The sequence below is a fragment of the Balaenoptera ricei genome, chromosome 15, assembly GCF_028023285.1.
Source record: "Balaenoptera ricei isolate mBalRic1 chromosome 15, mBalRic1.hap2, whole genome shotgun sequence".
In the NCBI taxonomy this organism is placed as follows: domain Eukaryota; kingdom Metazoa; phylum Chordata; class Mammalia; order Artiodactyla; family Balaenopteridae; genus Balaenoptera; species Balaenoptera ricei.
Genome location: NC_082653.1, coordinates 77,093,694 through 77,110,159, shown reverse-complemented (window position 1 = coordinate 77,110,159; position 16,466 = coordinate 77,093,694). Strand labels below are relative to the sequence as shown.

The following is a 16,466-nucleotide window of genomic DNA, read 5'->3' as shown; positions in this document are numbered from 1 at the left end:
CTCTCTCGAGGCAGCAAACCAGACTCCTGCCCTCCGAAAAGCCTGAGAATTGTGTGGTGGTCACTTTCTCTTCTGGCTTCCATTATGCTCTCCTCTGTTGTGTGGGTTCCCTTCCCCTTTTTTGGACTCACCCTTTGTGTACTTTATTGCCCTTAAGCCCTCACTGATGAGATTTTCTGCCTCAGTCATGCTGTGCTCAGCTCTCAGAATGCTGCTGTTATGGAGGAGTTATTTTTTTCTTAAGGTTTCCTTTTCGTCATGCTGTATTTCTCAGATTATCTGGAGGGACTGTAATCCAATTTTAGGAATCCTTCAGGGCTAAGAGCCTAAACTGTTTTAAGCAATAGCATCTGGTTGCCAGGCACTCAACCACTTTGAGCATGTTAAGGTCTAACAGCAGCCAACTCTCAATTATCTATGGGAATGGGAGACTGCTGGGACTTTTTCAATTCACAGAGTGTACAAAAATCTCACTTAAGCTGATAGTTGTGATCTCATCCCATAATTTAGGAAAGCTTCTCAGCTGCTGGGTTTGAGGATTTTTTTTTTTTTTTTTGCTCCTCACTTCTGCCTCTGACAATGGCACCACACCTTTGACAGGTGTTTTCATATACTGAATTTGTGCTTGTGCTCTCTCTCTTTTTAAACTTTTTTTTTCTCTCTCCATTTGGATTCCCTTATGTCATATGCATCATTATGTATTACATATAGTATTTTAATAAGCTGCCTCTTTGTTTTTACATTTAGGAAAGGTAAAAATTTATCTATGTTTTCTTTCTTTGCTCTTTGATTAATGTGTTCACAAGAGAGGATGTGGCCAAACAGTAACCAAGGTACTTGAAGCAAAGATAGGAAAAACTCTACAAAAGGTTAGCCTCTGAGTAGCTGAGAGAGGTGAAGAAAAAAAAGGCACAGTGTGAACTCCACCTTATCACTGACAGTGATGTGAAGACCGGGCATTGCTCCTCGGTCTGACTGAGACATTCACGTCCACAGCTGAGTTGTCTCCAGTGGAACGTTCATGGCCACATTATAGGCTAAAGCCAGTCCTTTCAGAATGTGGCTGTCCTGTTGTTTCAGGAATGTGAAAGATGAATTCCTTTTGATGGACACCCAATGTCATCTAGTAATTGGTAATAACAATATGTCAGTTGTGCATGATGGCCAGGGTTGCCATTTAAAAAACAGGTCTATTGAGGTATAATTGACATACCAGTAAATTGCATGAATTAAAAGTGTAAAATTTTAAAAGTTTTGACACGTGTATACACCCATGAAACCATTGCCACAATCAAGACATTGAAAATGCTCATCACCCCAGAAGTTTCCTCATGTCCTCATATAATCTCCTTTTCCTGTACCTCTAAGGGAACTATTGATTATTTTACATTTCTTAGAATTTATTGTAAGTGGAATCATACAGAATGTATTCTTTTTTGCTTGATTTCTTTTACTCAGCATAATTGTTTTGAGATTTATTCATGCTGTAGCATGCATAAATAGGTTATTCCTTTTTATTGCTGAGTAATAATATTCCACTGAATGGTTATATCACAGTTCATTCATCTGTTGATGTACATTTTTTTTTCCAGTTTTTAGGCTATAACAAAGCTGATATGAGCCTTCATGGGCAAATCTTTATGTGGGCATGTGTTTTTATTTCCTTGGGGAAATACCTGAGAGTAGAATGGTTGGAGCATATGGTAGGTATACTTTGAACTTTTAAAGAAACAGCCAAACTATTTTTTTAAAGTGGCTGTACCATTTTACATTTCTACCAGTAGTATATGAAAGTTCCTCAACATCCTTGCCCATACTTGAGATGGTCATGCTTTTTCATTTTAGCCATTCTAATATGTATGTAGTGGTTATAATTTGCACTTCCCTAATGATTACTGTTGCTAAGCATCTTTTCGTGTGTTTATTTGTCACCCATATATCTTCTTCAGTTAAGTATTGGTTTAAATTTTTTGTCCTTTTAAAAAATTGGGTTATTTTCTTTTTATGTAGTTTTGAGAATTTAAAAGAATATATTCTAGATACAAAACTTTTATCAGATATACACTTTGGAAATATTTTTTCTGTTCTGTGGCTTGTATCTTCATTTTCTTAAGTGTCTTTTGAAGAGCAGAAGTTTTCATTTTTGATGAGGTATAATTTATCAAGTTGTTCTTTTATGGATTGTGCTTGTGGTATCTTATCTGAAAAATCTTTGCCTAACCCAGGGTTACAAAAGTTTTCTTCTAGACGTTTTTTAGTTTTAGGTTTTACACCTAGGTTAATGATACATTTTGAGTTAATGTTCCTAATTAGATTGAGATATGGATCAAATTATACATATCTATTTTGCATATGGATATCTACTTGTTCCATCAACATTTGTTAAAAAGATTATTATTTCTCCACAGAATTGTTTTTGCAGTTTTGCTGAAAACCAGTTGTCCATATATCAATAGGTCTATTTCTGGACTCTATTCTGTCGATCTGTTTCTCTATTTTTATGACAATACAGGGCTGCAATTTTAATCCAACGTGTGAAGTATAGCAATAGGAAGCACCTTACTTGCTTCTTGCCTAACCCACTTTAGAGTAATAGCTCACCGATTTGCACGAGTTCTGGGATCCTTTCTTAGATAATCTAACAGGTGGCAAAATGTCTGGCATATAGTAGGTATTTTGATTTTTGTTTTTAAAAGATGAAAACATGAGGGATTATTTTTTTGAATGCCATATTGATTATTTTATTTGTAAATTCCTATAAGTCTCCTGTACTTACTAAAAAGTTTAGGTCCTGAAAGTCTGTTCATAAGTCCATTTGTTCAAAACTCCAAAGTGGGGGACCACTGTGAACATGTCCATATAGAGTTAAGTTTTAAAAGCACTGTTATGTTTTGTTTCTCTAATTTTCACTTCTTATTATTACTGTAAACCCTTTTACTTCTCTTGCACTTAAGAGAAGTGTTGGAATCAGTGTTTGTAAAGCCATTCAAAAACAAATACAAATGCAATATAATAAACCAAGAAAGGACTTGACAGACTAAAATGACAGCACACAGCTGATAATGTCTTGTGATGGTAACAGAGAAAGCACTTTTTCTTTTTCTCTGGGCTTCTTTGTTATTTTCTTTGCAAATCCCTAAGATCAAAGAACTAATAGAAGAGGTTCTGCTTAGATTGCACCCCTTTTTCACACATGTATGTACACTTGGGCACATGCAGGCACACATATTTGTAAGTGATGGGCTGCCCTCAGACTAGTTTGGCTGGAAAAATCAGATGGAGGCTCTCTTTCTAAAACCTATTTCATGCAAGGCAGGCGAATCGTGCCCTCATTTGCTGTTGTCTCTGGCTTCACCTCTAATCAGCAAATGGAGCTGTGCAGCCTACACAGGGTTCATCTGCAATTCGCTGCTCTCCCTTAGTTGGTGCAACAGCGAACCATCTCATTTTGAACTTTAAGAGTGGCAGAGGAAGCCTTTGGTGGAAGATTGTAATTTGGGAGAAGGGAAAGTCAAGAGCAAGATCGCCTATTTTGAAGACAGGCTGGGTGTTGAAGGAGATTGCCTTGGTAATCGGTCTCTGAGCCTCCCTCTCAGCATATGCACTGCTGTGACCATGCCCTCCATCACCAATGACCTAAAAAATCACATAATTTCAACTATTCAAGAAACCTGTTCCCCGCCTGTTGTACATAGCTTGTGCACTTACCCCCTCTATTGCCAGAAAATATGTCTAAATCTTTTTACCTCCCAGCTAGCCTTCTGTTGTTGGCTGGCTGGCTTTCTTACTTCTTCTGTGATTGTCAAATGAATGCCTTAAAGCATTTTTTCCAGATCTCTTCCTTATCCTCCTGCCCCCCTCCCTTGCTAGTGTGCTAAATGCTTCCCTTGCTGAGTATGGGGCATAGTCATCTTATTTTCAAAAACCACTGTAGATAGTTCTGATAGACATTAATTTTCTTTGTGAACCACGGTAGACTAATGACTCAACAGGCCTTTGAAAATTGCCATTCATCGATCCTAAAAAGTTATTGTATAAACCAGACAATTTTTCTTCTTATATTGAAGCAGTACTTTATAGGCTGCCCAAGTTTCTTTAAGGAAATTCTTAAATAAGTTGCTGATAATTTGTTGGTGGATGGATATATGCACATATACACATGTATGTAATCATGTGTGCAACTCTTTAGAATGTTATAAGGTGAGTAGTTTATAAGCTATTTGTCTTTGAGTCTCATTGCTTACAATGGACAGTTTTTGTCATTTCACCCCCAAGACAGCCATTGAGAAATTAAGTGATTATTTTACTTGATACATAGTAAACAGTCCGTATAGGTTTATAGAGGGAACAAACAAATAGCAGCCTGTTTTTTTCAGGAACTGTTCCAAAGGGTCTATGCAGTAATTTTATAAATAAAACTGTATCTTTGAAAGTATAAAGATACTCTCTAAAGATAATCTTTGAAAACCTCTTATGTAATAAAAACTTTTAAAAGACTGCATTCTTTACCTCTTAAGCTACCACCTCTATACACGTTTTGAGCCTCTCTTTCTTCCCCTCTTCCCCTCTTCCCCTACACAGCCTCCAGAGTTGAAAATCTCAATATTAATTGGAGCTGAGATGATTGTATTGCTGCTGCTAAGACTTCAGCAGGTCTCTTACAAGCTAATGTCACGGCATGGGGTCCATTTGCTCTGTGTAGCTATTCTGTGGTGCAGTGAGAATGCCTTGATTAATATGCTACATGAAAATAAAATGGATTTGGAAAAAATTATACCATACTCTCATAAATATTAATTCACATTTGTATGGAATTGCACATAATTTTCAATATACTTTGGAGCACCTTCAGTATGAAAAAAAGATTTGGTCTCCGAAGAGAATGGCATAATTTTTTTCTAAAAGCACAGCTGATACATTATTAAATATCATTTGTTTATTAACCCTATACTCTACATCCATATGATGTAGGGCAGTAGGTGGACGGTGTGAACAAAGAAAGGTGTTTTTTTCAGCCTGTGGGGAGTTTATGTATTACCCTTAGAAGTGGTACAATTTAATCATATTATATAGAAGCAGTCCACAGTGGGACTTACCTGGCTGCTTCTGCTAGTGTTGCCATTATACCTGAGTGTTTTTTCATGATAGCTGACTAAATTGGTTACATTTGAGGCCAAATTCTGAGCGGATGTCTGACACAGCTGACTGTGGTAGTGGACATCAGACAAAGCAATAAACATAGCAGACATTTGTTGAACATTTGTCATCTGTTAGGCATAGTGTGCAAGGTTCTGAGACTGGAATTAATGGCCATGTGTACTTGCTTCGATCTCACCTTGTCCTCTCAACACTTCCTCACCACATCTTCATTGCCTTGGGAGACCTGCCTCTCCAGTGGCAGAGAGTAAATCATCTGCAGTGGAAGCAGCTAGAAGTTAGACCAGAAGCTACTCATTTGCCTTGTAGGATTATTATTTTTGATATATTCTTGCCCCAAAGATAAGGCCCTTCTCCTTTTCTGGGGCTTCTTGCTATTTGCTGTGATCCTTCCTGTGCGCCAGCAGTGCCTGCTTATTTGGGTTTCTTGGTTTCTTGCTTCTATCAGCATTTCTAGCTTGCCTCACTCACTCTGTGTTAGAGACAGCTTGAGATATTATTAAATCACTATTGTGGTTTATAGATTTGGATATTTTAGTTGTATTATTTATTTAGCAAGCATAATTTGACCATCTATTACTTGCCTGGCTCTGTAAGTGAAGCACTGGGGTTACTGATACTTAGTACCGACCTTATTCTTTCAAAGAATCATGCTACCAGCTGCCTCAGGGCTTTTACACAAGCTGTTCTCTCTGCCCAGACTTTCAGATCTAGGTCAAATGGCAGTCATCTCCTCAGCAACAGTCCCCTCCTCTAGGCTAGACCATTTCCCCCAGTTTTAGCACCCTGTTAGCTTTCCCTTAGAGCAGTTAGTTCAGTTTGCAATTATATATTTGTGTGATTTGATTAGTATCTGTCCCCTAAATTCTAAGTTCCATGATGTGGGGATTTTTCTCCCACACAATTGTTTTCCCAGCGCCTGCAGGACAGTGCTAAGTTTGTACTTGGAATATACTAGGTGCACAAAAAACATTTGTTGAATGAGTGGAGACCTGAGAACAGTGCTTTGCATTACAGAACGGTCTCCCTGAACTGGCAGCCACTGGGAAGGGTTCTTGACCTAGAAAAGGGAGGGGAGTAGAAGGGTGGGCTTTTGAGGCCAAGGCAAAGCAGATGTAAATGTCCAAGGTCCCCAAATAATGGCTGTGGCTGAATTGGGAAAGACATCAAGGAGCACCGTGTGTGTCAAGTCGGGAGTGCTGAGGTGTTAGGAAGAGGTAGAATAGATAGATAACTGCTCCAAGAATACTGGCTGTGAAGGAGAGGAAAGAGAGAGTGGTATTTTGAGAATGAGAAATGGATGAAGGGGAATGTTTGTTTTTGTTTTTATTTTTTATTTTATTTAAAAAATACATTATTTTATTTTTGGCTGCGTCGGGTCTTAGTTGCGGCAAGCGGGATCTTTCGTTGCAGCACGCATGCTCAGTAGTTGCAGTGTGGGGGCTCCAGAGCGCATGGGCTCTGTAGTTGCAGCACGTGGGCTCTCTAGTTGTGGCATGCGGGCTCAGTAGTTGCGGTGCGTGGGCTTAGTTGCCCCACGGCATGTGGGATCTTAGTTCCCCGACCAGGGGTCAAACCCATGTCCCCTGCGTTGGAAGGCAGATTCTTAACCACTGGACCGCCAGGGGAGTCCCTGGTTTTACTTTATTTTTAAATGTGCATTTAGGACCACAGAAACTGAGAAACTGTGTGCAGATGAGGCTCCAGGAAGGAGCATTTTCAGTGTAAAGAGGAACATATCTATTCATTAACAAATGATTGAATGCCAAATCATTTTAGTGTTATTGCTTAATGTGTACATTTCTCAGGGTTCTAAGGACTTTAACATATATTGTATCAGGTCATATCTGAGTCCATTTTCCATGTGGGCTCAGAGTTGCAGTGACTTACTCCAAGTTTCATAATGAATAATATCAGCATCAGAGCCCGAACCCAGGTCTTTTGGTATCTCAGGATGTCCTGACCTGCCTGAAGGCACAGAACTAACCTATGTCATGTGGCCTGAAATGCTTGCCTCTAGTTCCTACAGGTGCTGCTCCCTATTCCAGAGCATCCATGATCCTTCTCCCACCCTCCCCCATCCCCCAGCCACACACAGGAATAAGTGAAAAGTTGCTGTTGATCTTGGTGATAATATGGTTGTTACATTTTGCAAAGAAGATGGGAATTAAGGATGCTCAGAGGAACTTGTGGTAAAAATATAATGCATTAAGGAAACATTTTAATCATGTGAATTGACAGTTTCTTTCTTGCTGGCTCACATCCACCTGGCCCTGGTATGTTCAGTCTTGTGCTGATTTTTTTGAATTGCGCATGCACTTAGTACTCCTTTTCTGAAACGTAATTGATGTACCATCTTGGGAAGTGAGTGTATTAAGGCTCCTCAGGGAATAGCATGCACTGGACCTAGGGGAGAGCCAGATGGAAAGCTACTACCCCAGGCAGCAGTGAAAGCACTTTTAATGGACAGATACTTTGTGCTTTGTTGAGCTTTTTCTTCCCCAAGAAGAATAGAAAGGATATATTTGTGGCATTAGGGAGTCAGAAAAATTGAGAGCCATGTTTCTTAGTTTTAGGTAGTGTCATACCCCACTTTCTTGCCTTTACTCCCTCCCTTCTAGGAACCCCATTTAGCCTCTGTTTTGGGTGTGACGCTAGCTACCTATGTAACCACCACTTTCCTTCTCTTTTTTTCTACAGAAAGATGTAGCACTTAAGCCTCAGGAACGCGTGGAGAAACGCCAGACCCCTCTGACCAAGAAGAAACGGGAAGCACTTACCAACGGCTTGTCCTTTCACTCCAAGAAGAGCAGACTCAGTCACCCACACCACTACAGCTCAGACCGGGAAAATGACCGCAACCTCTGCCAGCACCTCGGGAAGAGAAAGAAAATGCCGAAGGGACTCAGACAGGTGAGGAAGCTTAGGGTTTGTTCATTCCTGCGGCTGCTCTTCCTCAGGTGCCTGCTTCTCTGGGGTTCTTCCTAACAGGTGGAGAAGACATTATCCTTGGTGGGTGCCGGAGGGCTGCCCTGCAGAGCTGTGTGTTTGCTTCTGAAAGAATACACCTCACCAAGCTCATTGTGCTTATCACAGCTTGAAACTTCAGCACAGCACCCTTTCAGTAACATGTGCTCTGTGTAACAAAGCCTGAGGCTGTCGCTCCTGGCATTGAGGGCAGACTAACGGAAGTCTTGGTGATGGTCCAGGTAGACTGGCTTGCAAGGGAGAGATCCTCTGAGGTAAAACAAAGGAAACAGGCAGATTTGTTCAAATACACTGTGTATCTCAAGGTTCTGAGGCGCTAAAAATGGTTATCTACCTGCATAAGATTTATATTTTCCAGGGAAGCCCAAATACTGTGGCATGTGGGAGAGCACTGGAAGAAATGAGTTTGCCTTTTGGTTCCTTAGGTGTCCTCCGCAGCCTATAATTCAGGACTGTCTTTGTGATCTGCTGATTGTATGAAAGTCTGGTAGTGGGGCTTACTGGGCTGTTTAATAATTAGGTTTCAATGAGCCACAAGAAAATACAGCTCTTGGCATTTGGGGAGCCTTTCTGCCTGTGGAAATCCCCATATGAGATAGATTAATAATGAGAAATGAAGCTGTTTATAGCAATTTTTCAGCACAAATCCGGAGGCTTTAGCACCTGCTGAGTTACCTGTGTCCTGGGTGTGTTTTGTTTGTTTTTGGAGGGACCACTGGGTGGAATTGACTATCACTTGAAGGAAGCAGAGGAAGGGAGTGTGGTTCACAGAGCAGGTGCTGCTAATTAGAAGCTGAACAGGTAATTCCTAGTTTGCAGATGTTTCTCTGCAGAGGGAAGAGATCTAGGATCAGACAAAACAGTGGTTCTAAAACCTCACAGATCATTAGAATCATATCATGAGCCTTATTAAACACATATTCCTAGCTCTACCCTAGAACCTGATGAACCAGAATCGCTAGGGGTTTAGGCACAGAAGTTTGTCGTCTCAAATTTCCTATTTGATAATGGTCAAGCCAGTTTGGAAATTTTTCTTACAAAGAATCAAGAATATATTTTTGGTGATGAATTTCAGTTAAAAGATTTGAAAGATCAAAGTCCTTAATAAGTTTGGTGTCAGAGTGGAACTTGATGGGTAAACTTCTGAGAAAATACCTAGAGTGATGGATTTCAGCATGGACTCATGAGGATCTCAGGGAAGTATCCCCAACTCTGACACACATGGAGGTTTTTCTTTGTCCTGAAATGAAATGCCAGGTTAGAGTTATAATGGTTATTATTAACATTTATCTGATGCATAGCACGGTACAGTCGTTCAGTGAGGGAGTTTGTGTAGTATAATCTACAATTTTCACAACAACCGTGGTTAGTAGATGGTATTATGGTTACTTTACAGATGGGAAAACTGGGGCTTAATGAAATAAAGTGACTTGCCTGAGGCCACTTAACAGTGAGGTACAGAGCTAGGGTTTAGACCCAGATTTCTCTGCCTTTCTCTGTTTTCCCTGTATATTCTGCTTCCCTTGTTTGAGATAAGGACTCCAAGTCGTGAGATGCAGGGAGTCTACAAGTATTTTTAGAAACTACATGAGTTGGTTTGGTCAGAGGGAGTGATTGTGGTCATAGAAATGGCCTATGAAAGCTCAAGAAGAAAACAGGATAAACTATCAACTACAGAGAGCAGAGAAAGAGCTTGGAAAGTTGAAGGCAACCACATTTGGATGAAGATTTAAAAAAAAAAACTTTTTGTTTTTTTTTGACAGAGAGTGGGGTGAGGGAGGAAGGGCTGGGTTCTATAAAAGATAGTTTTCCTGTGGTATTTGTGACTTCCAACTCATGCCTCTCCATGTGAGATATGTAGCAAAAGTGATTATTCCCGATGGAGCGAGGTTGCAGTGTAACCACTGCCTCTCCAACAGGGTGGGAGGAGGGCTTCTTACCCTTTCAGACAAGAAATCAATTTAATTCTGAGCTTACACACAGCTGTGGTTCCTCATCCTTGACTCTCTTACTTCCATACTTGATCTGACTTTTGTGTTCTCTGTCTTCGAAATCCTTCTTTCTACTCTGTCCTCTAGTGAAAGAGTTTATGATCTTACAAGAAGGCAAGGACTTGTATGTCTCAAATTCGAGTAGCTTTTTGGTCTTAATTATCCATCTTCTGGTACTAATGTTATTTGAAATCAAAGCTATCCTTATTTCAGGGAAAATATTTGAAAAGCAATTAGTTTGACTCACTTTTTATGAATCATGGAGAAGGAAAGAATGAATCGTATCTTTGGCCTATGTAAGAGTTTTAAAAACAAGTGGTGTTTTCTTATCTTCAGTGTTGATGCCAAAGTATACTATCCAAGTGTTATTTTAGTAGGAAGGGAAACAGAAGTTGATAATTGAGGTAAAGCTGTAATACTTTCATTTATAATATTCCTAGCATCATATGTGCTATATTATGAAACCCTGAACAAATCACTGTCTGTTGCTGCCCATCTGTAAAATGAGAGATTTGGATTAGAAGGTTTCTCAGTTCCATGATTCTTTAAGTTTTTGAATAACACAGATATATAGTGTTGCTGAGGTCTGTTAAAGAAGACCATAGTAGGTCTGAAAGTATTTAGTTTTGGAGTCTGTAACTGGTTGGCTCTGTGAAGACATTAAAGGAGAAGAGTGAAAACAAAAGCTCCAGCTGAGCTTGCACCCATCCCGATGAAGCAGTATATTTTGCCCGTGCTCGTCTCCATTTCCATACTGTTAAAAGAAAGTGTTCTAAGTAGTAACCACCCCAATGGAACTTACTTGTTGGATTATGTTTTTAAGTATAAATACATACTGACTTAGAAGATGCTGAGCTGGCAACTGTCTTGTAAAATGGTTGCACTTTTTTATATGGCAAATTTGAATTTTCTTCTTAATTTCCAAAGGGGTTTTAAAAAATGAAGAAAGGAGTAAGTGTTATATAAAAGACTACGTGTCTTTCTGACCCCCCTATGCTTATGTTTGTCCTACACAGAACTATTTGCCCACGATGTGAGTACTCAAACATTATATTAAAAAGTTTTGGCTCTTACTAATAAGGATATGGTAGGTTGGTTTTTTTTTGTTTGTTTGTTTTGTTTTGTTTTGTTTTTCCTACTTTGACTTGGGAGCGGGAAAATCAAAACAGAGGTTGATAGGTCCTCTGCATAAGGATCTTTACTCTCTAACTGGGAAACTACTGAAGAGCACATTGAAGTCATGTGCTGCCAAACCTTCCAACTGACCGAGCCTTAACTTCTGCAGAAGCGTTTTGGGAAAACTTAACTCCTCTGAGGACTTTGAGTTTAGTTTTCTTTCAGTATGTCTACTTCTAGACCACAGGGGATGCTTTAAAAATTTAGTACTTTGTAGTTGAAAACACTGAGCAGAGGGGTTTTAAAAATAGAAAAGAGATGAGGAAAAGTTGATGAGGGTTCAGAGAACTCTCAGATTTGGCTCTGAGTGGATATTTCTAAATCTTCATTTAGTCCATTAGTCTGTCCCGTCTTTCTCTAGTATGAACTGAACCAGAGGAAATAGGCTTAAGTGAGCTAGGAGGAATTTTTAGGTTATATGAACTCTTCTAACTAACAGACACAAGGATGGATCATCAAAATAAATTCCGGAGTCTCCCTCCTAACTGAATTTTAACTGCCAAAAAGCCATTCATCTAAGGACAGAATTTCCCAGAGAGAGGCAACCTAATGAGATAGCTTCTAGCCATAGGAGAACACTATTTGGGAGGAAAATAAAGGAATTCGGGAATATTTCAGGAGCCCGGCAGTTAGACTCTAACCTTGCTGGTGAGAATGGCTTATGTGGGAATGCCTTACGTGGTTTAAAAATCTTTATACAAATTGATCTGGGTAGGTGTTGCTTGTAAAGAATGGAAATTTGCTCCTCTCTCTGAAAGTCTAGTTTGGTGGAGTCAAACTTGGTGGAGGATTAATAGCTGACACTGTAGATATCAAAGATGTATACTGATTTCTAGGAAGAGGAGGGATTGATCCCAGTGCCAAGTCTTTAGAATTAGAGCTCTTGTTTAAAGCTTTGCGTGGTGGCTGCGTCTGCTTTGTGTATTGGCGTTGCATGTTCGCCTTATTTGGAGTGAGTGGTTGTGTTGGTCAGGGGCCCAGGTGACTAAGCCACCAGCTGAGCTTGCACCCATCCTGATGAAGCAGTATATCTTGCCCGTGCTCTTCTCCTTTGAGAGCATTTACTACCAGAGGCAGATCCTTTATTTCAGTGGACTCACTCAGATTGTCGGAAGACTTCTTGGTGACATTTGTTACTAGTAGAAATTAACTTGTGAAGGAGGATTTATAATGGAAAACTTTGATTAAGCAGACCCAGTTCAAGTCACATTGCTGAAGACCTTCTAATTAGTTCTGGGTGGAAATCCAGGCTGAAATCACACAGGTATTTATCCAGTTTGACGCTAGAGCCTACAGGTTTCTGGAAATCAGAGCATTTGAAACACTAATGTAATTAGGTGTTATACTTTAGTGATGAAAAGACATGCACTTTGCTAGGTGCTCTTTCATAAATACATTTGTTATAATGGTTAAATGACTGAAGGTATATTGAGCTGGTATCAAGAAATGTGAGCTGCAGTTAAATCGTTTTTACTTCATACTTCAGAGTTTCAAGTTTAATGTGTTAATTGGGATTTCATTTGCTTTTTAAAAATTGTGTAGTCATGTGAAGGTTACAAATTGAGATATTAAAGAAAATTCTTTATTTTTCCTTCTGATGCATTTAAGTTGCACACTACTTCTTTCCCTTTGCCAAAACTACAGAAATAAGAGTAAAAACATGTAAGAAAAGACTGGGACCAGGAGTGAGGAAGGAGGTTGGCTTATAATTGCTCTTGGAATCTTGATTGACTTGAAATAAGGATAAGATGCCAGTTTTTAACATCTGATTTTTGAGGAACCTCCAACCCAGGCCCGATCTCTTTTCAGAATTAGTTGTGTATTATATTGGAGGTATTTGTTTGGTATTTGGAAACCTGCGACTATTATAACAACAGATTGTGTGAAGGTTTTTGGTGTCCCCCCCCCCCCCCCCCGCCCTTGGGCTTTAGAAGCAGTGAGTTTATTTTTTGAGTTCTAGAATTTTTGTTTTGTGTCTTTTGACCCCGTACATTGTTGTCTGGGATATATTCTATTGGCCCTGCATGTTGGTGAGAGTGAGCATAAATATCACTTGACTTCTGTGAGACAGATGTTTGAAGTGAGGTGGCCAGTAATAAATTTTATCCCAAGTGATGTATATAACTCTTAATTAAAATTTAGTAAAAATTGACCAAAAAGAGGACATAGCACATTGACTACCATCTCATAAAATAAAACCCATAGAGAGAAAATAGGCTGAATTGGAAAAGGAACTGCAATTAAAAGAATGGGCATTAACTCAGCTCCAATGATCCTGAGACCTATAGAAATTGTTTAATAAAACAGTGACATTCACTAATCCCAAAGTAGGAATTTGTTATACGTATGTGGGTGTGGAGTTTTATTAAGGGCCATTTAAATATACTAAATATACTATATATTCTTAGAGGAGTAAGATGGGCAGTGACAGAAATCATTCTCAACTCTACCTACTGTAAATTCCTACAATACTGGTGATTGAAGGGTGAGGCAGCATGTTTTTCTCTTTACAAGATTTAGACACTACACTTCGGATACTTGATGAAGGTAGACAGACTCCCTTTATTTATATTAAAACTGCATTCTGTGTTAATTTAATGGTAGCTTTTCCCTCTTCTGAAGATACAGTGTTGTCTGCATGTGGCCAGATCTTAGCTACAGAACGTGAAATAAGCCTCCATGTGTTCTGCATTCTAATCTCCACTTACAGCAGTCCCATCTCCACACAAGTCTGTACATGACAGGTAATGAGTGGGAGGTGGGAGTGGGTAGGTGGCTGTGTGGTTTGCAGTGGTGTCAGTTGGGGAGCTGAACAGATGGTTGTGATAGCCACGTGTTGCGAGATTCCCGTGGGAGTTGATGGTGGTGACAGGCGACTCACAATGTGCTATTTACAGTTTGGGTTTACAGTCTTTCAGTGACATCTGAATGCTCTTTAGCAACTGCTTTCATTACTGCCTTTCGAGGAGCTGCTAATTGAAAATGAAATTGTGGGTGGGCTTTAAGGCAGGCCCAGGCAGCTCTGTGTGGTAAATGTTACTTGAGAACTGTTGGATATTTTAAGGCCCAATTTGTAATTCTTCTTCCAAGGAGGAAAAGCTAAAGGTGCATTTGAAGATTCAGTATGTGCACATAGGCAGAGCCGAATGTCTCATCCTGCCCAGAGAGCCAAATGTGGACTCACTGGGCTGGAAAACAAGCCATCTGCCCAGGGCTCACCTTTGTATGGTTTCCTTTAAATGTGTATAACTGTGTAAGGTTCTTATTTTAAACCTGCTAACATCTTATAATTGCCATGAGTTTTTTGTAGGACATCATCCTTCTTTCTTCCTCTGCTGTTTGTATAGTGACTGTGCAGGAGAAAATGATGATCTGATCTCTTGAACTCTGAGATGTTATATTCAAGGTCTTGCATACAACTTTTCTTCCTATAAACCTTTTCCTATCATACAATTCTGTTGAAGGCAGTTGGGGCCTCCAAGCACAATGAGGGAAGAGGAGGATGGAGGATTAGATTGGACTTTGTGGATGGTGTTCTTGATTCTCTTATGGCTGCCTCCAGCTGCGGGATTGTCATTTGTACCTCATCTTCAGAGTTTGTTAGCTAAAGCATCAGTAACATTTCTGAAATGGTAGCTTTTGTAAGTGTTTACATGTTGAATTGTTTTATTGCCCATACTCAAAATAGCTTTGCACGGAGAAATCTTGTGCTGAACAAGGAATGACCTCCCTCTTGGAAGTGCTGTTAGCTCTCTTTTTAATTAAATGTGAAGATAGATACAACATTACTGCATTCTTTTTAGCTTTCCCTTGAACATTTCAGTGAATACTGTGAGACAAAACCATACTGAATTATATGCTTTGTTTGAGTAGGGCCGATATTTGCTTTTAGAGAGTCCCTGAGGGGCTGAGGGGACCTTGATGACACACCCCTTGCTGTACTTAACCGTCAGTCCCATTAGACCTGCTTTGCCACAGGAACCCAACTGTTTTAATGTGCTTGAGTTACTGCTGGGTCCTAATGATGTTTAAAAGACCCTATTTGGGTATTCTAAATGAATTCTGGAGCATTTTGTCTCTTGATACAAGTCGTGATGATTTTGTACCAAGCAATATAACAGAATTCTTTCAGAAACTCAGGGTCTTTTCACATCTAGAGGTGTGTGTCCTTATACTAGTGTTCACAAACACACACACAGGAGCAGAAACCAAAATGGCTCACAAACTTGGGCCAAGTCCTGTCCGGGCCTGCCTGGTGTCTTTCAGGAGGCCCGACAAGCTCTGCCATGGGGCCTGCGGAAACACTTGACCTGCATTCATTGATCACGGCTCTGCAGAAGCTGCCACTTCTCCCGCGCCTCTGCCTACGGTGACGCCGTTATTGCTGGTCATTCTGTGACCACCGTGCACCTGCGATTGCTCAGGAAGCACTCACGTCACTACATGTCTTGAAATCATGTAGTGCAAGGCTGGACGGTCCTAATTGCTAGTGATGGTTCTGAGTGGCTGAGATTGGCTGTGATTAGATTGAGAAGCAATTAGCTGCATTTTATGGATGGGAACATACAGAATAATGTTTCTCAAAGGGTGGTCTTCAGACCACCTATGTCAGAACGACCCTGGGGCTTTTATTAACATGCAGATTTCCAGACAGCACCTCTGACTGGTGGAGCCACAGTCCCTGGGATGAGGGTCAGAGTGTGACACCAAGTTCCTTAAGCAACTCCAATGCAGGTGCTGCAAGAATCATACTTTTAGTAAACTGAATCGTGTTTTTTTTTTTTTTTTTTTAGAAAAGAGAAAGGGAACATTTCTGTGCTATTTGCAAAACTTGTAACAAATCTTAAAGTTTTTAAACCATATCCTGTTTGAAATAATTTTATCAATACTAGGACCATATTCTCGTTCTGTATATTTACTAATTGAGTTCTTTTTCAAAATATTATTGGAAAAAAGAAATGTTTCTTCCGAATACTATAGACATTACATTATAAAAAATGTTTTCAAAATGGCTGCTTTTTGGTAGTTTACTAGAATGTAGCCTCAGTAGAATAATTATGTTGTATTCTTCTCTCTTTATACCCCCAAGCTCCCTCAAAGAACACAGCTTTTTATACATCTGGTAACTGGAGTTTATTCATTACTCTTTCTTTT

At 39.8% G+C, this 16,466-nt stretch overlaps 1 protein-coding gene across 4 annotated transcripts in view; it reads left to right on the top strand.

Moving 5' to 3' along the window:
• The window catches only part of AUTS2 (activator of transcription and developmental regulator AUTS2), a 1,122,616-nt gene that overhangs the window by 276,852 nt on the left and 829,298 nt on the right, over positions 1 to 16,466 (top strand). For all 4 annotated transcript variants that reach the window (XM_059898924.1, XM_059898923.1, XM_059898926.1 and 1 more), the window contains exon 2: positions 7,858 to 8,070. In XM_059898924.1, coding sequence (XP_059754907.1) covers positions 7,858 to 8,070 — 213 coding nt within the window. The remainder of the gene's footprint in view (positions 1 to 7,857; positions 8,071 to 16,466) is intronic.